This window comes from Dreissena polymorpha, chromosome 14 (genome assembly GCF_020536995.1).
Source record: "Dreissena polymorpha isolate Duluth1 chromosome 14, UMN_Dpol_1.0, whole genome shotgun sequence".
Classification (NCBI taxonomy): Eukaryota; Metazoa; Mollusca; class Bivalvia; order Myida; family Dreissenidae; genus Dreissena; species Dreissena polymorpha.
The window spans coordinates 17,744,968-17,766,524 of NC_068368.1; the positions used below are offsets into that span (position 1 = coordinate 17,744,968).

The window sequence follows — 21,557 nt, forward strand, 5'->3', positions numbered from 1 at the left end:
ACTCCTGCCTTGCAGTCTCAGATCATACTCACATTGCCCAACCCTCTCAATTGATGACAAGCCAGTGGAAATCACGATGTTGTCAGTTTTTGAGACACGGAATCACAGCGGTGTTTTGAGCCGAATATTTCAGACAATGTCACCTTCGCTATTAAATGTGATAGTATACTCTTCACAATGTCTTTTCCTGACAGTTTGGGTCTCGTAACAAATTGTAAAATATTGGGCGCGCACGCCGTTTATGAAAGTTTCCTAACCTGACCGCGTTTAACAGAGAACCTATTTCCGAACTTATTTCGGCGGAAGTAACTTTTTACATTGACACCGGCCCAAAACGGTGTTTATATGAACTAACTGAAAATATTACGGCCGCAATAAAGGTTACAATACACTAATTATAATTAAACGCGGTACAGCGGAAAACGGAACAAATAAAACGACGCAGAATCAATATCAATTTGTTTTCCATTTTCATAATTGTTTTCTGTACAATTGATTTTTAATTTCTATTCGTTTTCTGTCAAATACAAATCGTTAAAACAACAAGAGGGCCATGATGGCCCTGAATCGCTCACCTGACTAACCTTGCTTCATGAACTTAAATTTTATTAGACCCATATACAATCCCAAGCCAAATTTCATTAATTAATACATTCTGACAAAATTTCATTAAGACGTGATGAAAACTGTGAACTCTTTCATCTACACAAGGTTTTACTAGAATTTGCCCGGTGACCTAATTTTTGACCCCAGATGACCCATATACGATCCAAAATCAGATATTATCAAGATAAACATTCTGACCATATTTCATTAAGATCATATGAAAACTATGACCTCTATTGTCTTCACAAAGTTTTTCTATGATTTGACCTAGTTTTTGACCCCAGATGACCCTAATACAATCCCAACCCAGATTTCATCAAGATTAATATTCTGGCCAAATTTCATAAAGATTTAATGAAAACTGTGACCTCTACTGTCTACAAAAGTTTGTTTTTTTAATCTGACCTAGTTTTTGACCCTAGATGACCCAAAGTCAATCCCAATCCAGATTTTAACAAGACAAACATTCTGACTATATTTCAATAAAATCTGATGAAAACTGTGACCTCTATAGTCTACACAAGGTTTTTCTATTATTTGACCTAGTGCCTAGTTGCTGACCCCAGATGACCCAAATGCAATCCAAACAGGGCTCCTCTTGCCCAAAAATTTCTGTGGCCAACATTTTAGCCAAATGGAATTTTGTGTAGCCAAATTTTAGAAACTGTAGCCAAAGTTTTAGCAAAGCATTTGCAGGGGTCAAAGTTGGATATTTTGAAAATCCTGAACTTAAAGCTGGGGGCCAGGGGGCCGCAGGGCCCTCGGTGGGTCCAGGGGACAAGTAGGCCAGAGGCCCCCAGAAGCTCCTGGATTCGACACATTTAAAGGGTGCCTGTACCTGTTCTGGTGATTCTATTTTCTTAAAAAAACAACATACACATATATTTAAAAATCTTCATGTATTTGATAAAGAACACAAAGTTAGTCAAAAGGCAATTCATTCACATGCACCCTCTGTCTGGCATGGACTCGACTGCAGGTGTTGCTTTTGAAGAACCAGATAAAACCTGTAACAGTGGTTACAAATTATATTTTTCACACATACTTTAAAAAAGTCAATAATACATGTTTAATTAATGCAGAATCAAATGTCACCATTTATATTCACAGAATCATGCTGCCAGAAGCCTCCACATACACCTAAGAAAATTGGGTATGGTGGCTTCTGCTAAACAGTTAAAATTGAAAATTTCAGCATGGGTTCCCCTATTTTTTATCCCAATCGTTGTTTGAATGCTAAATAATTGTATCCTGGTGTGACCCAAATTTGACGATGTAATGGTTACATGAAGCAATATTTAGCAAATAATTTAAGAAATAATGAATGTTTAATAGCACAAAATAATAATTTTAAACTCGGCTGTATTACTTTGAAATGATTCCAAGACAATAATCATCCATTTAATCGATAAAAATAGAACATCGTCGAATTAAGGTGTCGGCGAATTTGGATTACGGTAGGTTGCCCATATTTGTTTTACAAAAAGTAAAAAAAACAAACATTTCTTGCTGCTGGGCTAATATGTTGGGGACAATAAAACATGTTATTTAACTAAAAAAGACCTGTCCCAGTCAGCAAAAATGGCGTATTTGATCGTATTTTCAATTACTGTTAAAATTCTTTTCCTGATTTATGCTTTATTCAAAGGTCAAAATGTTTTAAAAGCTCACAATCAATGAATCATACGTTATTAATAAAAAAAAATTGGCAAATTTGCTAGATCTATCTTGCCGATTTTTGATGCAAAACAACCTAAACAGTAAACTTTAGCAACAGAAAATACGACCAAATTCGGGGTGTTAGTTTAAAAAAATAAAAACCCTACCTGGTTGGTCTTGATGGTTCTTATATTCTTTATGTGATAAGGGCCCTCTGCGTGGAGACGCAATGCCTTCTTCCCACAAGACTGATAATTCAGGGTTTTCTTACAAACTTCTCAAACCGCTTTTCCACAAAGCTTCCACTTTTCTCAACCAGTTCACTACCCGCCCGTAGACTACAGCGGGGAATGGCCACCCATTATAAACTGTACGCTGAAGTTTCTTTAGCTACCAACAGGCAAGTATCTCGTTGCCATTTTTCTCAACTTAAGTCTAAACACAGCTTCCCATTCGGCATCAAATATACGCAAAAAGTACTCAAATTGATTTAAATCGGCAGCAATCTTTAATCTTTAATCAGATGTAATTGTTTATTTAATCCTCTACGATGTACGATTTGTTTTCACATCAGTAATTTGTCTCGATGACCGGTGTTAATGCCGACTGCGTATGAATTTTTCAGGTCAATAACACGGCGATGTATTGATGCACAGTCTACAGCTGAAAGCGGTTAATATCTGGGACAGCATGTCAGGAAAAAAATCAATACCGATAATTCGCATTGTTCATTAATTAAGCAACGATTAATAACACTTATCCTTTATGGATTTTCCTGAAAGAAAAACCAATTTTATTCTCTTTAATCTGATATATAAACAAGTTTGGAAAGAATTGGATGAAAAATTTGGACTTTATTGCATAAACACCATTTTCTCAATTCAAGGGGAGGTAATTCTGTACTTCATGGACCAATAATGCTCATTTTTGTAGGGTTCGTGTCCTCATTGATATAAAGACACTGTGCAAATTTGGAAAGGATCGGACAAAAAATGTGGAAGATTTTTGGATCGGACAAAAAATGTGGAAGATTTTTGAAAGTTTTCACAAAATAGGCAAAAACGAATAAACATGCAAAGTTCAACGAGCTCCTGCGGCCATGTTTTTTGACGAATCAAATTTCTTTGAACAACTTTTTCAGGGGAGCCTTCAAAGGTCATCCCTGTGAAATTTTTTGAAAATCTGATGAGCGGTTTCTGACAAGAAGATTTTTTAAGGTTTTTACCATATATGGTCATGGCGGCCATCTTGGTTATGTGATCAAATTTTTTTTAACAATTCTTTTGTCCCATGACCTTGGGATGCTCCACATGAAATTTAGTTGAAATTGGCTCAATGGTTTAGTAGAAGAAGATGTTTACAAATTGTTTACAGACAGACAGACGGACGGACGCTGAGTGATCACAATAGCTCACCCCGCGCTATCGCTCAGGTGAGCTAATAAAATGAACCTTATCTGTTGCCCAGCACATGCTTTAAAATGTGTATCAGAGCTGGAAAGGTGAATAATGTCCTCTCACCTCTGTCTCCAGGCATCATCAGCAGGTCATGAGCCTCCATCCCTGTGGTGTCCTTCACGGTCTGTGAATAGACAGGGGATTATATGTGAGCCTTGTTATATGTGAGCCTGATTATATGTGAGACTGATTATATGTGAGCCTGATTATATGTGAGCCTGGTTATATGTGAGCCTGGTTATATGTGAGTCTGATTATATGGGAGCCTGGTTATATGTGAGCATTGTTATATGTGAGCCTGATTATATGTGAGCCTGATTATATGTGAGCCTTGTTATATGTGAGCCTTGTTATATGTGAGCCTGATTAAATGTGAGCCTGATTAAATGTGAGCCTTATTATATGTGAGCCTGATTGTATGTGAGCCTTGTTATATGTGAGCCTGATTATATGTGAGCCTTGTTATATGTGAGCCTTGTTATATGTGAGCCTGATTATATGTGAACCTGATTATATGTGAGCCTGATTATATGTGAGCCTTGTAATATGTGAGCCTTATTATATGTGAGTATATGTGTCCCTTGTTATGGGAAAACTGGGATTAATGCATGTGTGAAGAGTTGTCCAAGATTAGAAGGTGAATAGACAGGGGATTATATGTGAGCCTGATTATATGTGAGCCTGATTATATGTGATTCTGATTATATATGAGCCTTGTTATATGTGAGCCTTGTTATATATAGAGTCTGATTATATGTGAGCCTGATTATATGTGAGCCTGATTATATGTGAGCCTGATTATATGTGAGCCTGATTATATGTGAGCCTGATTATATGTGAGCCTTGTTATATGTGAGCCTGATTATATGTGAGTCTTGTTATGGGAAAACTGGGATTAATGATTGTGTGAAGAGTTGTAGAAGATTAGACTGTGTACTCTGCTATTCAGGGACAGATAAATTCTGCAGATTTAATTAATAATTTTTCTGGACTTTGAGCAGTGCCAATTTCACAAGGTATATGAAATTGATGTGCATAAGAATTATGAACGTTTTTCGACTTAAGTTTACATTTCCCAAATGGTAAATAAATTAAATTAGTGTTTGTTCTTCAAAGTAGTAAATAGAAACAAGAGTTCCGAAATCGGCGTCATATGCCCTCCTAACAGGGCCTTGACCTAGTGACCCCAATTTCAAATGGTCATCTACTGTCCAAGGCCAATACACATGTGCGATATCAAGCCATTCAGTCAATACGTGTACGAGTTATTGAGCATACACAATTTTAACACTTATTGTGACAGAGACCATGCCTCTACCTTTGACATAGTGACCACAACTGCAATATGAGTCATCTACTGTCAAAGGCCAATGCACATGGGAAGTATCAAGCCAATCAGTCAATTCATTGACGAGTTAGTGATCAGAAAGGATTTTCCCACTTATTGTGACAGTTACCATGACCTTTGATCTAGTGACTAAAATTTCAATGGAGGACACCTGGGTCATCTATTGTCCAAGTCCAATGCAGATAGAAAGTATAAAGCCAATTGGCAAATTCATTGACAAGTTATTAATCTGTAACAATTTTATCACTTATTGTGACAGTGACCTTTGACCTCAATTTCTATCGGGGTCATCTACTGTCTAAGGCCAGAGCATATGTGAAGTATAAAGCCAATCGATCAATTTGTTGACAAGTTATTGTTCGGAAACAATTTTCAAACTTATTATGACCTTGACCTTTGACCTAGTGAGCCCTATTTCACTAGGGGTCAACTACTGCCTAATACCAATGCATATGTGAAGTATCAAGCAAATCGGTCAATCCCTTGACAATTTAATGATCAGAAACAAACAGGTCTACCAACAGACAGACTGACATCCAGCAAAACAATATTCCCTTTCTTCTTCGAAGGTGGGCATAAATATAATACTTAAGTTGTAAAAGAAAGGAGTTATCTACCATTCCAAAACACCAGCTTTCAAAATTATCACACATAATCAACAGGTAAGCATAATCATTTACAACCAAACCAAAGTCTTAAAAATGCTATCTTACAAAAGGTTCACACGTCGTTGCTCCGGTGTTGAGGAATTCCTTCATTTTTTCCTTAGAGATCTGGGTTTCCTTGTCAGCAAACACAAGCTGTCTCCTGCGTCTCCTAGGGCTGGGGCTGACCCCAGGTCTTATTTCTGAGAGGTCCATCTCCAGAGAGTGGCGCTATGGAAACAAATGGGCCTCTTTATTGGAAAGCTGGGTGTTATGCATGTGCAATAAGAATCATCCCAGATAAGCCTGTGCAGTCCTCATTGGCTCATAAGGGATAATACTTTCAGCTTAGCCTGGATTTTTGTTTAGAAAAGACACGCTTTAAACGAAATTCCATAAAAGCAGATAGTGTTTTCCCTGATGAGCCTGTGCAGACTGCACAGGCTAATCTGAGAGGATACTTAACGCACATGCATAAAGCCCAGGCCCACACACTGCTTTTTCAGATATGTTGAAGGGCAAATAATCTAGGATTTTGTGTGTGAAAAGGAACGAAATATAGTTTTTGGTAATCTTAAAGAGACCTTTTCACATATTGGTAAATTGACTAAATTTATAAAGAATGTTTCAGATTTGCAAATTTTAGCTCTAGTTATCATATTTATGAGGAAACAGTAATACCGAACATTTAACATGCTCTAAAATATGCATTATATGCATCTTTTGACCATTGAATAATTATGAGAGTTCTGTTGTTGTCGTTATATTTTGTCGTTACACAAAATGGATTGCTTACATAAAGTATAGAATTCATCATTCATTGGATGAGCACAGATGGCCGAGTGGTCTAAGCGTTACACTTTTATTCTAGAGGTCAGTGGTTGCAGCCCAGTTGAGGTTTACTTTCTTTTCATTCTTAATTTTTTAATTTTTTTTTACTGGAGCTTTTCAGATCCAATGTCTACATTTATCAATATAAAGCATTTAATGACAAACTTTAATACATGCCAAAATCTGTGAAAAGGTCCATTTAACTTTGCTGTGATGAAAATTTTTAAGCTCTAATGAGTTTTAAGGAGAAAATAAAATTTTACAGGAAAACAAAGTAAATCATACTGGGCAAAATGTGTCATGTTTACTAAATGCAAGAAACCGTCGGAGACGAATGATGCTCCCAAAGTTTTTTTTGTCACAATATTGCATTATATATTCAGATAAAAGGAAACGTCTTGAGGGCACAGTAGTTGGGGGGACAAGAATTTTTTTATATAAAATTTCAAAGGGCCATAACTCTGAGAAAAATCATCCGACCAGAACCCGCTGATAATATGCACATCTCCTCTTGGTAGTGAAGCTTCCCATAAAGTTTCATTAAGTTCTGGGTATTAGTTGCTGAGAAATAGCCCGGACAAGAATTGAACTATATGTACAGTTAATGGAAAATTTAAAAGGGCCATAACTCTGTGAAAAATCATCCAACCACAACCCGCTGATAATATGCACATCTCCTCTTGGTAGTGAAGCTTCCCATAAAGTTTCATTGAATTCCGGTCATTAGTTGCTGAGAAATAGCCCGGACAAAAATTGTGCACGGTTGGACACACAGACGGACGGACAGACGAAGCGGCGACTATATGCTCCCCCCAAATTTTTTGGGGGGGAGCACAATAAACTCTGGACTTCCTTACCGGCACGCGTGGACCCTGCTGTGGACTGGTTGTCATGGTCACCTCTGGGGCAGGGGGCTGGGAGGGTTTTCTGCTGGGCCTGGGTCGTACCTCCGGCTGAACTGGCAAGGTGACCTCAAGTTCTTCCCTTAGTGGTACGATTGGGCTGAGAATGCTACATAGAGAAATAACTCGGTATTTTTTCATCCATAAGAAAACTGGGCTAAATGCATGTGCGTAAATTGTTGTCCCCGATTAGCCTGTGCTACTCATGCATAAAGACAAGTTTTCCCAGAACAAGGAATAATACCGTTTTTTTTTGTCATGTATGAATTGGACCAAGGCAATTTGTATTAAGGAAAAGATTAGTGCCCTAAGACCAAACTTGTGAAAGAAACATTTTTAACTCAGGGGTGTAAACATATTGTTTCAGTGATAACCCTACAGGGCTACAAGCTAACAATATCAGGTCACCCTTATCTAGTTCATTGTCATAAATGTAGCTTTGAGTGGTTAAAACGATATTCTAAGAGTTGACCTGGAGTTGGTGACGTAGCTTTGGCATGTATCCGAATTTGAACACATTAATAAATTTGTCTGGACAAACAATCTTACCAAGTTTTATTCATATATAAATTTTGCCTTTAGAATGGTAAAGTTTTACTCAGATTTGAATTGGTTCCCATTTTTGATCACATATGAACCTGATGCACCTGACACAGATTTAAATTGTCAAGATTATTAGGTCATATTGACTGTCAAGATTCTGAACAAGTTTCATCTAGATTGTGCAATAAATGTGGCCTATAGAGCGAAAACAAGATCAAGTAATTAATGCAGCCTCTTAACTGAAAACAAGGTTTAGTCATAAATGTGGCCTTAAAATGATAACAAAGTTTTGCAAACCCTTGATCCAGTGTGAGCTTGGATTAAAATTTATGTGACCCAGATTCAAACTGGGCTAGATAAAGATTAACATTCTGGCCAACTTAAAGACTGAAAGATACATGTGCCCTCTAAAGTGGTAACAAAGTTTTTCTAAGATTTGACATTCAAGATATTGTAAAGATCTACATTGTTAAGGCCTAAAAAAAATATGTTGTGGTTCGGGTCACCCGACCCTACCTAGCAAAATGCGCAGACCCTAAAGTTTTTATTGGCAGTGACGACCCTAAACTTTTTTTACCGTTTTCTGGTAGGATAAATATCAAGCGATATCGACTTGGCCGAAAATTGACCACTCGCCAGCTGTCAATCAAACTAACGAAATAATCAATCAGATTTGCGTTCATTGCGGCTACATGGTCCGACAAACAAAGACTGTCAGAGTAATGGAATAGGCGTTTCATAAATACCGTAGGTTTCCACGTATAGCGCGCAGTGTTTTACCTCCAAAATTCAAATTAAAAAGCTGGTGCGCGCTATACATTGATACAACGCCATCCTGGCTGCTAGATTGGTAAAAAATATGTTGTGTAATCGTAAATAATCAAAATAGCCGCCATGTTTTTTTCCAGAAAACTACCACCCTATAATCGTACAGACTGAGGGGCCATTGTCGAAACAACTGGTAGATATGAATGCGGTAGAAGAAGTTTTGGTAAAAAATAAATATGTTTGAATAAACTTGCGGACATTTATTTGTTTGTGTTTACACTTCTTAATTGATGAATTCCGATGGGGATTGTTGTCGACATTCCGGAGAGCAGGCAAGGGTAGGTGCGAACGAGGTCTTTTTTGCATGTACGGTAGGTGTGAAAGGGGGTCATTTTTCACTTCGTAATTGGCAGATGTTATTGAGTAATATGTGCCACGACTTGTTAAGACGCTAATTGACATTTGAGACACTAATTGACACTTGAGAACGTGAAGATATGCAAATGCATTTTGTGTGTATAAATATTGAATGTTGAACAGTGGTGTACCTCAACAACTGTATCCCCGTCTCCCATGCCACATTCAAATTTACCGGTAATGCCCATGCTTTCCCCGAGGAAAAATCACACAATGTACACTATTCTTATTTTCTCACGTTTTCACGAAATGCACGTGGACTGTTAATCTTTTGCTAGAAAATTACAAAATTGTAAAAAAAAGTATAGTGCTATGCAACCCATGCTCCTAATAAAAATGACGCTTCCTATTTTGAATGCTTAATTAAGCTTTCCAATGCCCCTGATTATTGGATTGTGCAATAGTAAAATGTCGGCCATTTTCAGTCCGATTAGGTGGTTTTATTCTCTTTAAATATTTTTTTCTCCATTTTTGCATTTAAAAAACAGCCTGCGCACTATACACGGGTGCGCGCTATACGTGGAAACCTACGGTAACAACTGGTCAATTGTGAGGGCCGATTTATGATCCTCTGTCAATTACGTCATGTATCTCTTTACCAGGCGGATCGTTGTTGTAATGGAAAATCAATATTGGCCAATGAGAGTGCACGCTTTGAATGAGCGACAACACTGGTAAGCAGTCATACCTGTACATGCAGTAAAATCATGCAGACGACGACTGACGTAATTTTCATACGAGTGTGATTTTATGGCAGTTTGTTGGCTTTGTTATTTAACACACTCATCGGTCCCTATGGTGTCAACCTCCACGATGAAATCTCAGCCATTTACATAGAAGACAGATGATGGCAACCGGGTGAAATCCTTGTGGATATTGTGCATTTCATGCATAATATGGTCAAAACAATTATTGGACACGTAATGCGCTGTAACAAATTATCGTTTAATTAATTATGCACAACTATTAATGTTTCGTTCGATTCTCAAATGAGCATTATTTAATGTAATCCGAAACACGCTTCCGAATTTTAATGTTAACGCATCTTTAATAGTAACAAATGCCAAACTTGATTTGATACTTAAGAAAAATGGAGAATGCTTGTGTTTCTTGAATTTTTTTAGCACTTTTATCGTATTTACCAGAATTTGCTTTAAAACTGGAACATATAGGATTATCGGGTAATGAGTAGCGACGGAAATAGTCAGTAAGTATATGCATTAATAGATAGAAAGTATGGTTGATACCATGTATTAAGGAATCAATTGAGACGGGATTATACGTATCTATGTGGGAAATACACTACACAATAATGGGAACACTTTTCTATGGTGTACATAGAGGTTTTATGTGAAAACCATCAGCATAGAATGACTTTTAAAAACAGGCACCTTGTCTGGAGAGAAAAAAATCAATAAAAAAAAAAATAAACCGACCAACCCTACCTAAAAATTGTGTCAATGTTACCCGAACCACAACATTAATTTTTTTAGTTTCTTCAACATATTTATATCGAAAATGTGACCTCTGGAGTGGTTAAGTTGCCTACACACTATGCCCGACATTATCTAACAAGAAGCCCATGAGGGCCTGAATCGCTCTACTGCTATAAACACTGTGCAAGTTTGGAAAGAATAAGATGGAAACTGTGTACTTAATTGCGCAAACAAGGAGAATTATTTCAAATTCAAGGGGAGATTATTGTGTACTTATTTCTCCGATACTGCTCATATTCAATAGGATTCAAGTCCTCATTGATATAAAAATACAGTGCAAATTTGGAAATAACTGGATGAAAACTATGGAATTAATTGCGTAAACAAGCGGGATTTCAAAATTTTCTCATATTCAAGAGGAACTCATTCTGGACTTATTGCTTCAATATTGCTCTTTTTAAACAAGGGCTGTTTGTAAAAACATGCCCCATACGGGATGTCAGTTGTAGTGGCAGCATTGTGTGAATACGTTTTTTGTCACTGTGATCTTGACCTTTGACCTGGTGACCTGAAAATCAATAGGGGTCATCTGCCAGTCATGATCAATGTACCTATAAAGTTTCATGATCCTAGGCCTTATTATTCTTGAGTTATTATCCAAAAACCATTTTACTGTTTTGAGTCACTGTGACCTTGACCTTGGACCTGAAAATTAATAGGGGTCATGTGCCAGTCATGATCAATGTACCTATGAAGTTTCATGATCCTTGGCGTAAGCATTCTTGAGTTATTATCCAGAAAACATTTTACTGTTTCGAGTCACTGTGACCTTTACCTTTGACCTAGTGACCTGAAAATCAATAGGGGTCATTTGCCAGTCATGATCAATGTAACTATGAAGTTTCATGATCCTAGGCATAAGCATTCTTGAGTTATCATCCGGAAACCATTTTACTATTTCATAGTCACTGTGACCTTGACCTTTGACCCAGTGACCTGAAAATCAATAAGGTTTGAGTCCTCAATAATATAAAGACACTGAAGAAGTGTGAAAAGAATCGGAAGGAAACTGTGGACTTTATCGGATAAACAAGAAAAGTCTAACGCACGCACACACACACACACACAGACAGACAGACGGACACCATGCCATCCCATAAGCTCTTCTGTCTTTGGCAGTAGAGCTAAAAATGACCGCAAAAGCTAACAAAGGGCACAAAAAGGCTAGCTAAAAACCAAGCCTCCCACACACACCTACACTTACATATACCACTCACCTTTGTCCGTGTTGCTGGGTTGGAGGCTGCATGCCTGGATGTGCTGGGGTGGAGGTCGGGAGGTCAGGCAGTGGGCCCATTTGCTCTTCCCTGGGTGGTATGGGCTCCTCCCCCTGCAGCAGCAAGTCCTCCAGCTCGGCCTGGGTCATCGGTGGCAGGTCCTGATCAGGGGGAATCTGGGAACAGACAGATGGGCACATTGCAATATTATATGATGTTCTTTGGGCATTCAATAGCATTAATCTGCATTTCATCAGTACATGAACTATCTGTAAAATTACTAAACCAACTACCTGTCTATGAGGTGACATGATGGTCCTACCTGTCTATGAGGTGACATGATGGTCCTACCTGTCTATGAGGTGACATGATGTTGTCCTACCTATCTATGAGGTGAAATGATGTTGTCTTACCTGTCTATGAGATGACATGATGTTGTCCTACCTGTCTTTATGGTGACATGATGTTGTCCTACCTGTCTATGAGGTGACATGATGTTGTCTTACCTGTCTATGAGGTGACATGATGTTGTCCTACCTGTATATGAGGTGACATGATGTTGTCCTACCTGTATATGAGGCGACATGATGTTGTCCTACCTGTCTATGAGATGACATGATGTTGTCCTACCTGTCTATGAGGTGACATGATGTTGTCCTACCTGTCTATGAGGTGACATGATGTTGTCCTACCTGTCTATGATGTTGTCTTACCTGTCTATGAGATGACATGATGTTGTCCTACCTGTCTATGAGGTGACATGATGTTGTCCTACCTGTCTATGAGGTGACATGATGTTGTCCTACCTGTCTATGAGGTGACATGATGTTGTCCTACCTGTCTATGAGGTGACATAATGTTGTCCTTTCTGTCTATGAGGTGACATGATGTTGTCCTACCTGTCTATGAGGTGACATGATGTTGTCCTACCTCTCTATGAGGCGACACAATGTTGTCCTACCTGTCAATGAGGTGACATGATGTTGGCCTACCTGTCTATGAGGTGACAAGATGTTGCCCTACCTGTCTATGAGGTGACATGATATTGTCCTACCTGTCTATGAGGTGACATGATGTTGTCCTACCTGTCTATGAGGTGACATGATGTTGTCCTACCTGTCTATGAGGTGACATGATATTGTCCTACCTGTCTATGAGGTGACATGATATTGTCCTACCTGTCTATGAGGTGACATGATATTGTCGTACCTGTCTAAGAGGTGACATGATGTTGTCCTACCTGTCTATGAGGTGACATGATGTTGTCCATGTCCATGCAGGGCAGGGTGGGAGCCTCTCTCAGGGTGATGTCCTCCACATTGGCTACCTGGGGACCCGTCCTCTCGCCCTCCTCCTCACCTTCAACACACAACATAGCAGCCCATGTTAATAAGACTATCAGGCTGCACGGGGTTTCAAAATTAGGCCATCCTTAAAAAATTGTTTGTTTGGCATAACCCAACCCAGGTAAATTTGGGTGGGTAGGTAGGTAGGGATTTTTTTTTTTTTAGTATTTTTTTTTTCTGAAATTGATCTCCGATATATACCAAACTGAAAGGTAATTATCAAATAAAGCTGCAAGTCTTCTGCCTCATGAAAGGAAATTGGTAAATATTTTTCTGCACCGTCCGTATCACCCCACGTGTATTGATAAGTCTATTTTTTGTATAAAGAACATCGAAAATATAATATAATCCACAAAAAATACTTTATCCGAAAACGAGATTCCGAAAAATTGTACTAATTTTGCACATGAAAATGTGCATATCGTTTGACTACAGAAAATGAAAACAAGTAACCTAGCAAATACGTAATTAATATACAATTTGGTTGACATATTACTTTACAATAGCATAGTTTGTGAGTAAAAAACAGCAAAGTAATTATAACATTTTAATTTCAATCAAGAACAGAAAAGTGTAACATCTTCGACATGTAACTAATTATTTAATTATCATCCTTTAATTCAGATTGATAGACGGTAGAAAGTTGTAAAGTGATCAGCTTAAAAATAATTTATTGAGTGTTACGCTTATTTTCATTTGCTTATTTTTTATACGACTTTTGCCATCGGCCATTATATTGCAGGCAGACGACAATTTCAACTGTGTATTCCATTATCTGCGCATGAATTACCCAATATTACCCCATAGCTAACTCAATGTTGATTGGCCAGCTACCATATGCGCTTCAAAACATTCATGGAAACAAAGAGAAAAAAATAGTAAATAAAAAACAATCCGGATTAAAATGGAAAATGTTTTCAATGAAATTTAACTAGATTTTAGCATATTTGCAAATTATATTTTTCTTGAGCCAAATTTGCTATATTTTCGCAAATGGCGAACAACAGCGCGAGCCCTGTAATAATGAGCATTTATTCCAATAATAACACGTTCGCAATGCTCGTGCTGTCGTTCGCCATTTGAGCCATCTGCACCATTTGCAAAAATATTGAGAATTTGGCTCAAGAAAAATCTTAATTGCGAAAATTCGAAAATCTAGTAAAATTTCGTTGAAAACATCCGCCATTTTAATCCGGACTGGTTTTCTATATTTGTCTCTTTATTTCAATGAAAGTGTTTGCAATTCGAACAATTAGCAAAACCCGGTCTGTACCCGATTATACCAGGGCTCGAATTTAACTTTTTTTTCTACTTGCAAAACATTGCGAGCAGCTTTAATACCAACTCGCAAAATCAAAAACATTCTCGAAAATTTCGTTTTTTTTTTACTCAACGTTTAACTTTGCTTTATCTTTCGTATTGTTATTAACGCCTGTGGGCAAAAAGAAACTTGTTATTTTTCGCTTCGACGCAATGTCTGTTTAAGTTCAATGAACACATGTGAATTAGTAGACTGTTTAACGTTCTCTGTACCAATACCATCCGCGTATGTGTACTATAAGTATACCAGTCTACATACAAGGTGCGGGCTTCCGCATACGGGTATATGGACGTTCTATGACCTACGGTTTAGCGTTCAGAACATTTAGCATATTACTTTTTTTTCCTCACTATTTCTTTACTCGCAAAAAATTACTAGTGGCTTAAAACTTTACCTCGCAATCCGTATTTTTCACTCGCATTTTGCGAGTGTTAATTTTGAGCCCTGTATACATCGCTTGACCTGACCTTATTTTTATTGAAGTGCACATGGTAGCTGGCCAATCAACATTGAGCTCGCTTTCACATGACATGACGTTGTCGAAGGAAAGTGAAAAAGGGTGGAGCAATCGGATAATATTGGGTCATTTATGCGCAGATGTTGTATAATTTGAATACACATTTAATATCGCAGTCTGCCTTCAAAATAGCGGCTGGTCGCTACATAGTGATAATTAAATAATTAGTTATATGGAGATAATATAACACATCTCTGCCGATTGCCAAATTAAATTGAACGGTGATAATTAATTTGTTTTTTACTCCCAAACTATCCTGAACGACAGCAGCGTATTTTAATTAAAGGGATACGAGAAAAACAGGAGCCGTTTAATTGTATTTAAAGTCTAATTAATCGCATATGCATATGTCAAATAAATAGGCGACTCAAATAAATACCAGTACGCGTTTTGTTCATTGCTATTCTAGATATCCTTGAAAGAGCATTCAATTAAATGACGCAAATAACCGGAAAGGATAAAAAGCGGAAAGGCAAAATTTAGCGGAAAGAATTTTCGGCGAGCCAAAAAAATTTTTTTTGGAAAGTGACAAAAAAAAAATTCAGTCTGGCCAAACAAAAGAATTTTTAAGGATGGTCCTAAAAGGCTTTTATTCTTGATTTGGGGCAAGGGTCTGGCTGTCCATTTTGGGGAAAAAATTATTTTAAAAAGGTGACGAAATTTCCCAAAGTAAACATGTAATTTGGAGAAATTTGCATCATTTTAAAGAAATTCTCTTATGGGAAGGGGCCTTTCTCTTGGGGTAAGCCTGGCCTTTATAAGGCCTTTTCTAAGGGATAATTGCTTTTCACATATTTGTAGCCAAGAAACATTAAAAGGGGACTTGTAATCAACAAATGATAATGATGATTTAATGAACATACAAGTAGTTACTTTGCCAACAGCCTTGGGGGCCACAGCTTAAAAAACAAATCAATAAATGGGTTACCTTTTTCGAGCCGGTTACCTTTTATGGGGGATTTTTTTTACTTAGTCTCTCATTACTTCTTTTTTTTTTACATGTTTTCACTACATTCATTGCTTTTTTATAATTTAGTATATTTGACACTCATATTAGACTTTACTGTAATGATGCATTATAAAGTGAATGTCAATATAATATAGAGTTGAAACTTTTGATGTTCCAGCAGTATTTTTCGGCGTAAGCTGCATAAGCCAGCTTTTCACCCTGACTTGACCTTTGTAAGTGTCCAATAAAATTCAAATACAATTTCCCGCGGCTAGGTACGAATGAATACACTTCATTTATTCCATTGGCTGATTTGAGTATACCACCAGAACATTGGAAACATATCCGCGTCTTTGTAACACTGTTTTACTGTATGAAACAATTTTATCTCTAATGAAAAGGCTTAATAGATAGAACAGTTTTACACTCAATTCTCGACATCAATACAGTTTGTGCGTACACCTTTTATTTTCAGAGTATTACCAGCGCAAAAGCGTTTATACTTAAAAGGCTATGTTCTCATATTTAGTACTTACTTCCATATTCCTGTCAACATGTTAACATGTAAAAGTATAAAGAGCAGTGGAAGCGAGGCCTCACTTTAAAGAATTGCATTTCAACCCGCGAGGTTTCGGGTCAAGTCGCGGACATTCAGAGTTTATATACAGGTCATCACCGGAGTTCGCGGTCAGTAAAATAATCGTTATATAATAGACGCTATCCGTGAACTAGGTGACCTGGAATTTTCTTTAGACCAGAAATATGTTAAAAGAAGATATTCAGCAATATAATTATGGTATGTCAATAATAGATTCTTAATGTGTTTTCAACAATACAATGATAAATATTATTTTTAATAAATTTAACAATAATTATTCCACCATATTGCCTAATGTACTAAAGTGATATTATGAGCATGTAACAGTTTATAGGTGTCTATCGCAACCGTTGATTATTTTTGATGTTTCTACTTCATATACACTTATAGTAATTAATGCAGCATCAACATACTAAAACAATATACCAGAAAGAGAAAAATAATGCATTTGAATATTAACCGTACTTTCGTTTGACAACTGATCATGCGTTTACGAGTTGAACCTAAATTTAGTTTTAGTGCAGATTTGTTCATACGACACAAAGACACAATATTGTTTTACGGATCATTTCGGCTTACAGGACTGGGTGGGTCACGTAAGAATATCGAATATAAAATATATTTTTATAAACAACTGGTAGCAAGGTGAGTTGCAGATAATTGATCAGTAACCACATTTTAACTAACTATTTTGACCTGTTAATTCTTTTCAGCTCAATTCAACAGTGCAAAATGCCCATAATATCACTTTAAGCAAGAGCACGATGATTCTCGATACTGTTAATAATCGAATCAAATAGCAATGCCCCACAGACTACTAAAACAGGTTTGTTCTCGTGTGGCCGGTTGACTCATATGTTTAAATTTCACTTCCATTCTTCTTTTGGTTTTCTGTTTTGTATCTATAGGTTTATGACCAGCAATATGTTATAATGTAAAATAAGCCGCGAAAACTCCCCGTAACATCCCGTACTGCGTGTGATGCAGCTAAGAACTGCACAGAAAAAGACATTCGCTATCCTTGATCTCATTCATTAAACTATTTACGCCGTATATCTTTTTTAAAGATATTTCTTGTTCTCCTATTTTTACACACATACATGGTCCTTTATTTATTGCAAGTTACCATTATCAGTGCTCAAATAATTATTGAAAAGACAAATTTGCTTCTCTCATCTCTTAACTAGTCAGTGAACATGATTTTTTAAATATGAACTGTTGATGAGAACATGACTGTATTGAGAAGTGTGAATAAAATAAATCTTTTTTATGATTTTGCACAGACTCTTGTTCATGTTCAATTTCCATCCACTTGTCATTTGATGACGCTGTCGCCGATGCCTGTGTGTGACTGTCTGTTTGGTTTTTATAAATACTATCTAATGGCCAGTTTGTTTAAAAAGAAAATATTGTTTTTTTGCAGGAAGAAATCTGTTTTTTCGTAAGCTTTTTTCGCCATGACTTAGCATTGTGTGACATTTTATTATCCGGAAACGGTGTAGATGTATAAATCATGCAGGTGTGCGAAACGTAATATTTCCCGTCTATATATACAGCCGTATTGATGCCGCTAGAAAACACAATAAACAACAATATCTGTTGAGCGTTAGGGGTTCTGCGTTGTTTTTTTTAGTTTTTTCTTGAGAGAATTTTTTCCTACAAAATAGGGGAAAAAAGTATACTTTTTTTCTAAGAGGAAGCCGCCGATATACGGCGGTTAAAAATGCAAATCGAGGGCCCTGGCTGTGCCTTTTTATGATATTTTTTGTTTAAAGAAAGTCTCTTCTTAGCAAAAATCCAGTTAAGGTTCATGGGGGGGGGGATAAAATTCATTAAAACTTCGCTTTGGTTTTTCTTCATTGAATGTGGTACAATATGGTCAAACTATATATCATTTTAAAGCTAAAGACGGATAGAATAACATAAACACATTTTTGACATTCGATATTTGTGAGCTTTATTCATATTTTGGTTTAAAACCAATACTTTTTTACACTAATTTACAAAATCTCAATCTAAAGTTAGGAAGGATATGCACTACCTTAAGTTGAATAAATACAAAGCTATATACATATACAAGGTCAAGTTAGCAACATTTCACAGAAAATTATTGTCATAAAACAACAAATGAGTTTTTATTCAACTGCCTTTTTTGGATAAATATCCTAAACATAGTTCTAAAAATAACTAAAACGTAACTACTTTTTAAAAATCCAGGTATGGTGGATAATAAGAGTCACAATTCTAGTTCAAAGGCTTAACAATTTTGTTATTTACCTCTCAACCAAATTGCAAATTTTAAACCATCTCAAATTGAAATAGACTGCAGACGACATATAAAATTGTAAAGGAATATACAGAAATTGGCAAAACGATTGATTTTATATTTCGATTCCTTCTACCCATTTGAAAGCGTGGCCATCGCTGTGATCCGTAGAAAAACGTGCAAAACAAATCAGTCGAAACCACGTGCAGTGTTGAGAAAACCGGGTATGTGTATACACATACCTGAGATAACACATACTTATTTTGACAGTTGGGTGGCAACTAGTAAAACAACTATTAACATTAATCAGCAAGAGATCGCACTAAATAACAGAAATGACCACGTAGAGATATCATCACTTACCATATTTCAAATATTTTCCAGCTGAAAATTGTCCCCCACACGTCTTTTTTAGTTAATTTGTATTGTTTTTCTGGAGCCGAAGTGCATCTCACAGAATATCCATCCAACTTCCGTTGTTTTCACTTTCGTTATTAAAAACTCCGTTTAAAAGAATTATTTCTACTTTTAGATTGTTAAAGCGATGTATTATTATATATTAACAATAGAATAGTATACCGTGATGAATTGAATGGAGTAACGTATCGATCTTTCTGTCAGTATGTAAGCGTGCTATTTTATGCGCAATAATAAAGTACATGTGATTCAACAACAATTGTAAACATTGGTGAAATGCTTCTTACATAGTTATTCTTTTGAGTGTTTATGAGGTCTGATCGTGCAGTTTGCAAACATCAACGGAAAGATTACAATCCAATGCATTTGTCATCGTCAACCGTTTGGAATGTCAATTAGGCGATGAGTGAGTTTTTAGCATGTTTCTTTCTATTTTATTAATTTAAAAATGGCTGCCCCCATGGTGATGAAATAACATGTGTTCGAGTTTTGATATTTCTAGATATGCAAACTTTTTTTACTATTTAAGCGTAACTTGCCCTCGTCAATGTCGATATTATTCAGTAGTTATATAATTTTCCGCCGAAATACGTGGAATAAACATGATTCAGATTTTTGAAAATAATGTATATTTTAGTCTTAAAATTACTTTGTATTTTGATTGATATTGTGGATGTTATGATACGTTGATGTACAAAATTGGTAGCAGTTTGAAGGAAAAACATCCATTAAAGCATATATGTATACATTATCAATGTGGCACTCTTCCTTTAGTCAAATTTGAGTTCAATGCTAGGGGTCCCACATTTTCAAAATGAAGCCTCTACATGAACCTTAAGCCGGAAAGTGTTGTCCCTAATAAGCCTGTGCAGACTTCACAGGCCAATCTGGGATAACACTTCACGCACATGTATTAAACCCCTTTTTCACAGAGCCACAGAATACAGCTCAAATATTATACTGGCATTAGTTTTCATGTTGCTAGATATCCATATTAGAAATGTGACCCTTTGGCATGGTGACAAGTGACATGATTTCCACAAACTTTTTTAAGGATCAGTAGAGGATGCTATGTCATATGCAATATGAAAGCCTCAGGCCTTGCAGTTTGAGACTAAGTTTTTTTTCCAGATTTTCCCTCAGCTAGTACAGGTCTGTGTTAAACGATGACTCTTATGGGGAGGCAAGTTTTAACCCCATGGCTATAATTTGAACAAAGATTGTAGTAGACCACAACACAATTTGACATAAATTGTAGGATTAAGTATAAGGAGAACTTATACTGCTTTGCTATAAGAGCTAGCTTTTATAGCGACGCGGTATAGTGTCTGCCTAATTTGGAACGGGGAGGTCCTGGGTTCAATCCCCATCATGGTTTGGGGATTTTTCTGGCTGGGTTACATTACAATGTAATGTTATATTAAAAATTAAACAAAATATTAAACATCTGGGAAATACTGTTAATACCCCAACTTTGGCCAAGTGACGCAATTATCTATTCTAACACTACACGTGACTTGTTTTCTATAGACAAAGAAAGAAATAAAACGTGGGTTATTCTGCAATAATTATGGGCAGAGCTAAATATATTTCGAAAATCGTTCCAAATAAAGACAGAAAATATTGCAGTAAAATGCACGTGCTAAAACCCGCTCTAAAAGAAATGTAACAAGAGCTTGTCACAGTAGTGCCAAATCCCCGCCGAAATGTGTTTGCTTGTATGACAACATTAATGTTTTAGAGAGTAGAATAATATTTATGAAATATGGCACCTGTCATCTATTTATATTTCAAGGATCAATTAGGCCAACATTTTTTAATAAATTGATTTACAGGATTTTTTTTTATATAAATAGGGTCGGGGGGTCGCAATAAAAATAAGAATAAAAGAAAAAAATCACAGAGTCGACAGAAAAAAAAAGTTTAAACTTGTAAATTTATTTTTATTTTTATAAACCAACTTTTTACGTTACTTTTAACTATATATCTTATTTATGAAAACAGTTAGTCACTAAACGCAATAGAAATAGTGTTATTTATGCATTTTTCAAGAACATTTCTTTTTAATCTTAATTCTTGTGGAATGTCTTCATTGTGCTAGTGAATAAAATATTGTACATCAAAACATTATTAAAAGAAATCACTCAGTGTTTGTTTTTTATCAAATAAAGTGTAATCTGGCACTTTTTTGTTTTATTGTTTAATGTCCTGCTTAATAAACCTTTCTTGAGCAGAAATCAATGTTGAATAAGTAG

General features: G+C 36.4%; 1 protein-coding gene across 2 annotated transcripts in view; it reads right to left on the reverse strand.

Moving 5' to 3' along the window:
* Positions 1-21,557, reverse strand: part of LOC127858622 (meiotic recombination protein REC8 homolog) — a 162,436-nt gene that overhangs the window by 118,375 nt on the left and 22,504 nt on the right. For both annotated transcript variants that reach the window (XM_052395827.1, XM_052395826.1), the window contains 5 exons: positions 13,129-13,247; positions 11,889-12,064; positions 7,403-7,556; positions 5,784-5,945; positions 3,786-3,846 (listed from right to left, as the gene is read on the reverse strand). In XM_052395827.1, coding sequence (XP_052251787.1) covers positions 3,786-3,846; positions 5,784-5,945; positions 7,403-7,556; positions 11,889-12,064; positions 13,129-13,247 — 672 coding nt within the window. The remainder of the gene's footprint in view (positions 1-3,785; positions 3,847-5,783; positions 5,946-7,402; positions 7,557-11,888; positions 12,065-13,128; positions 13,248-21,557) is intronic.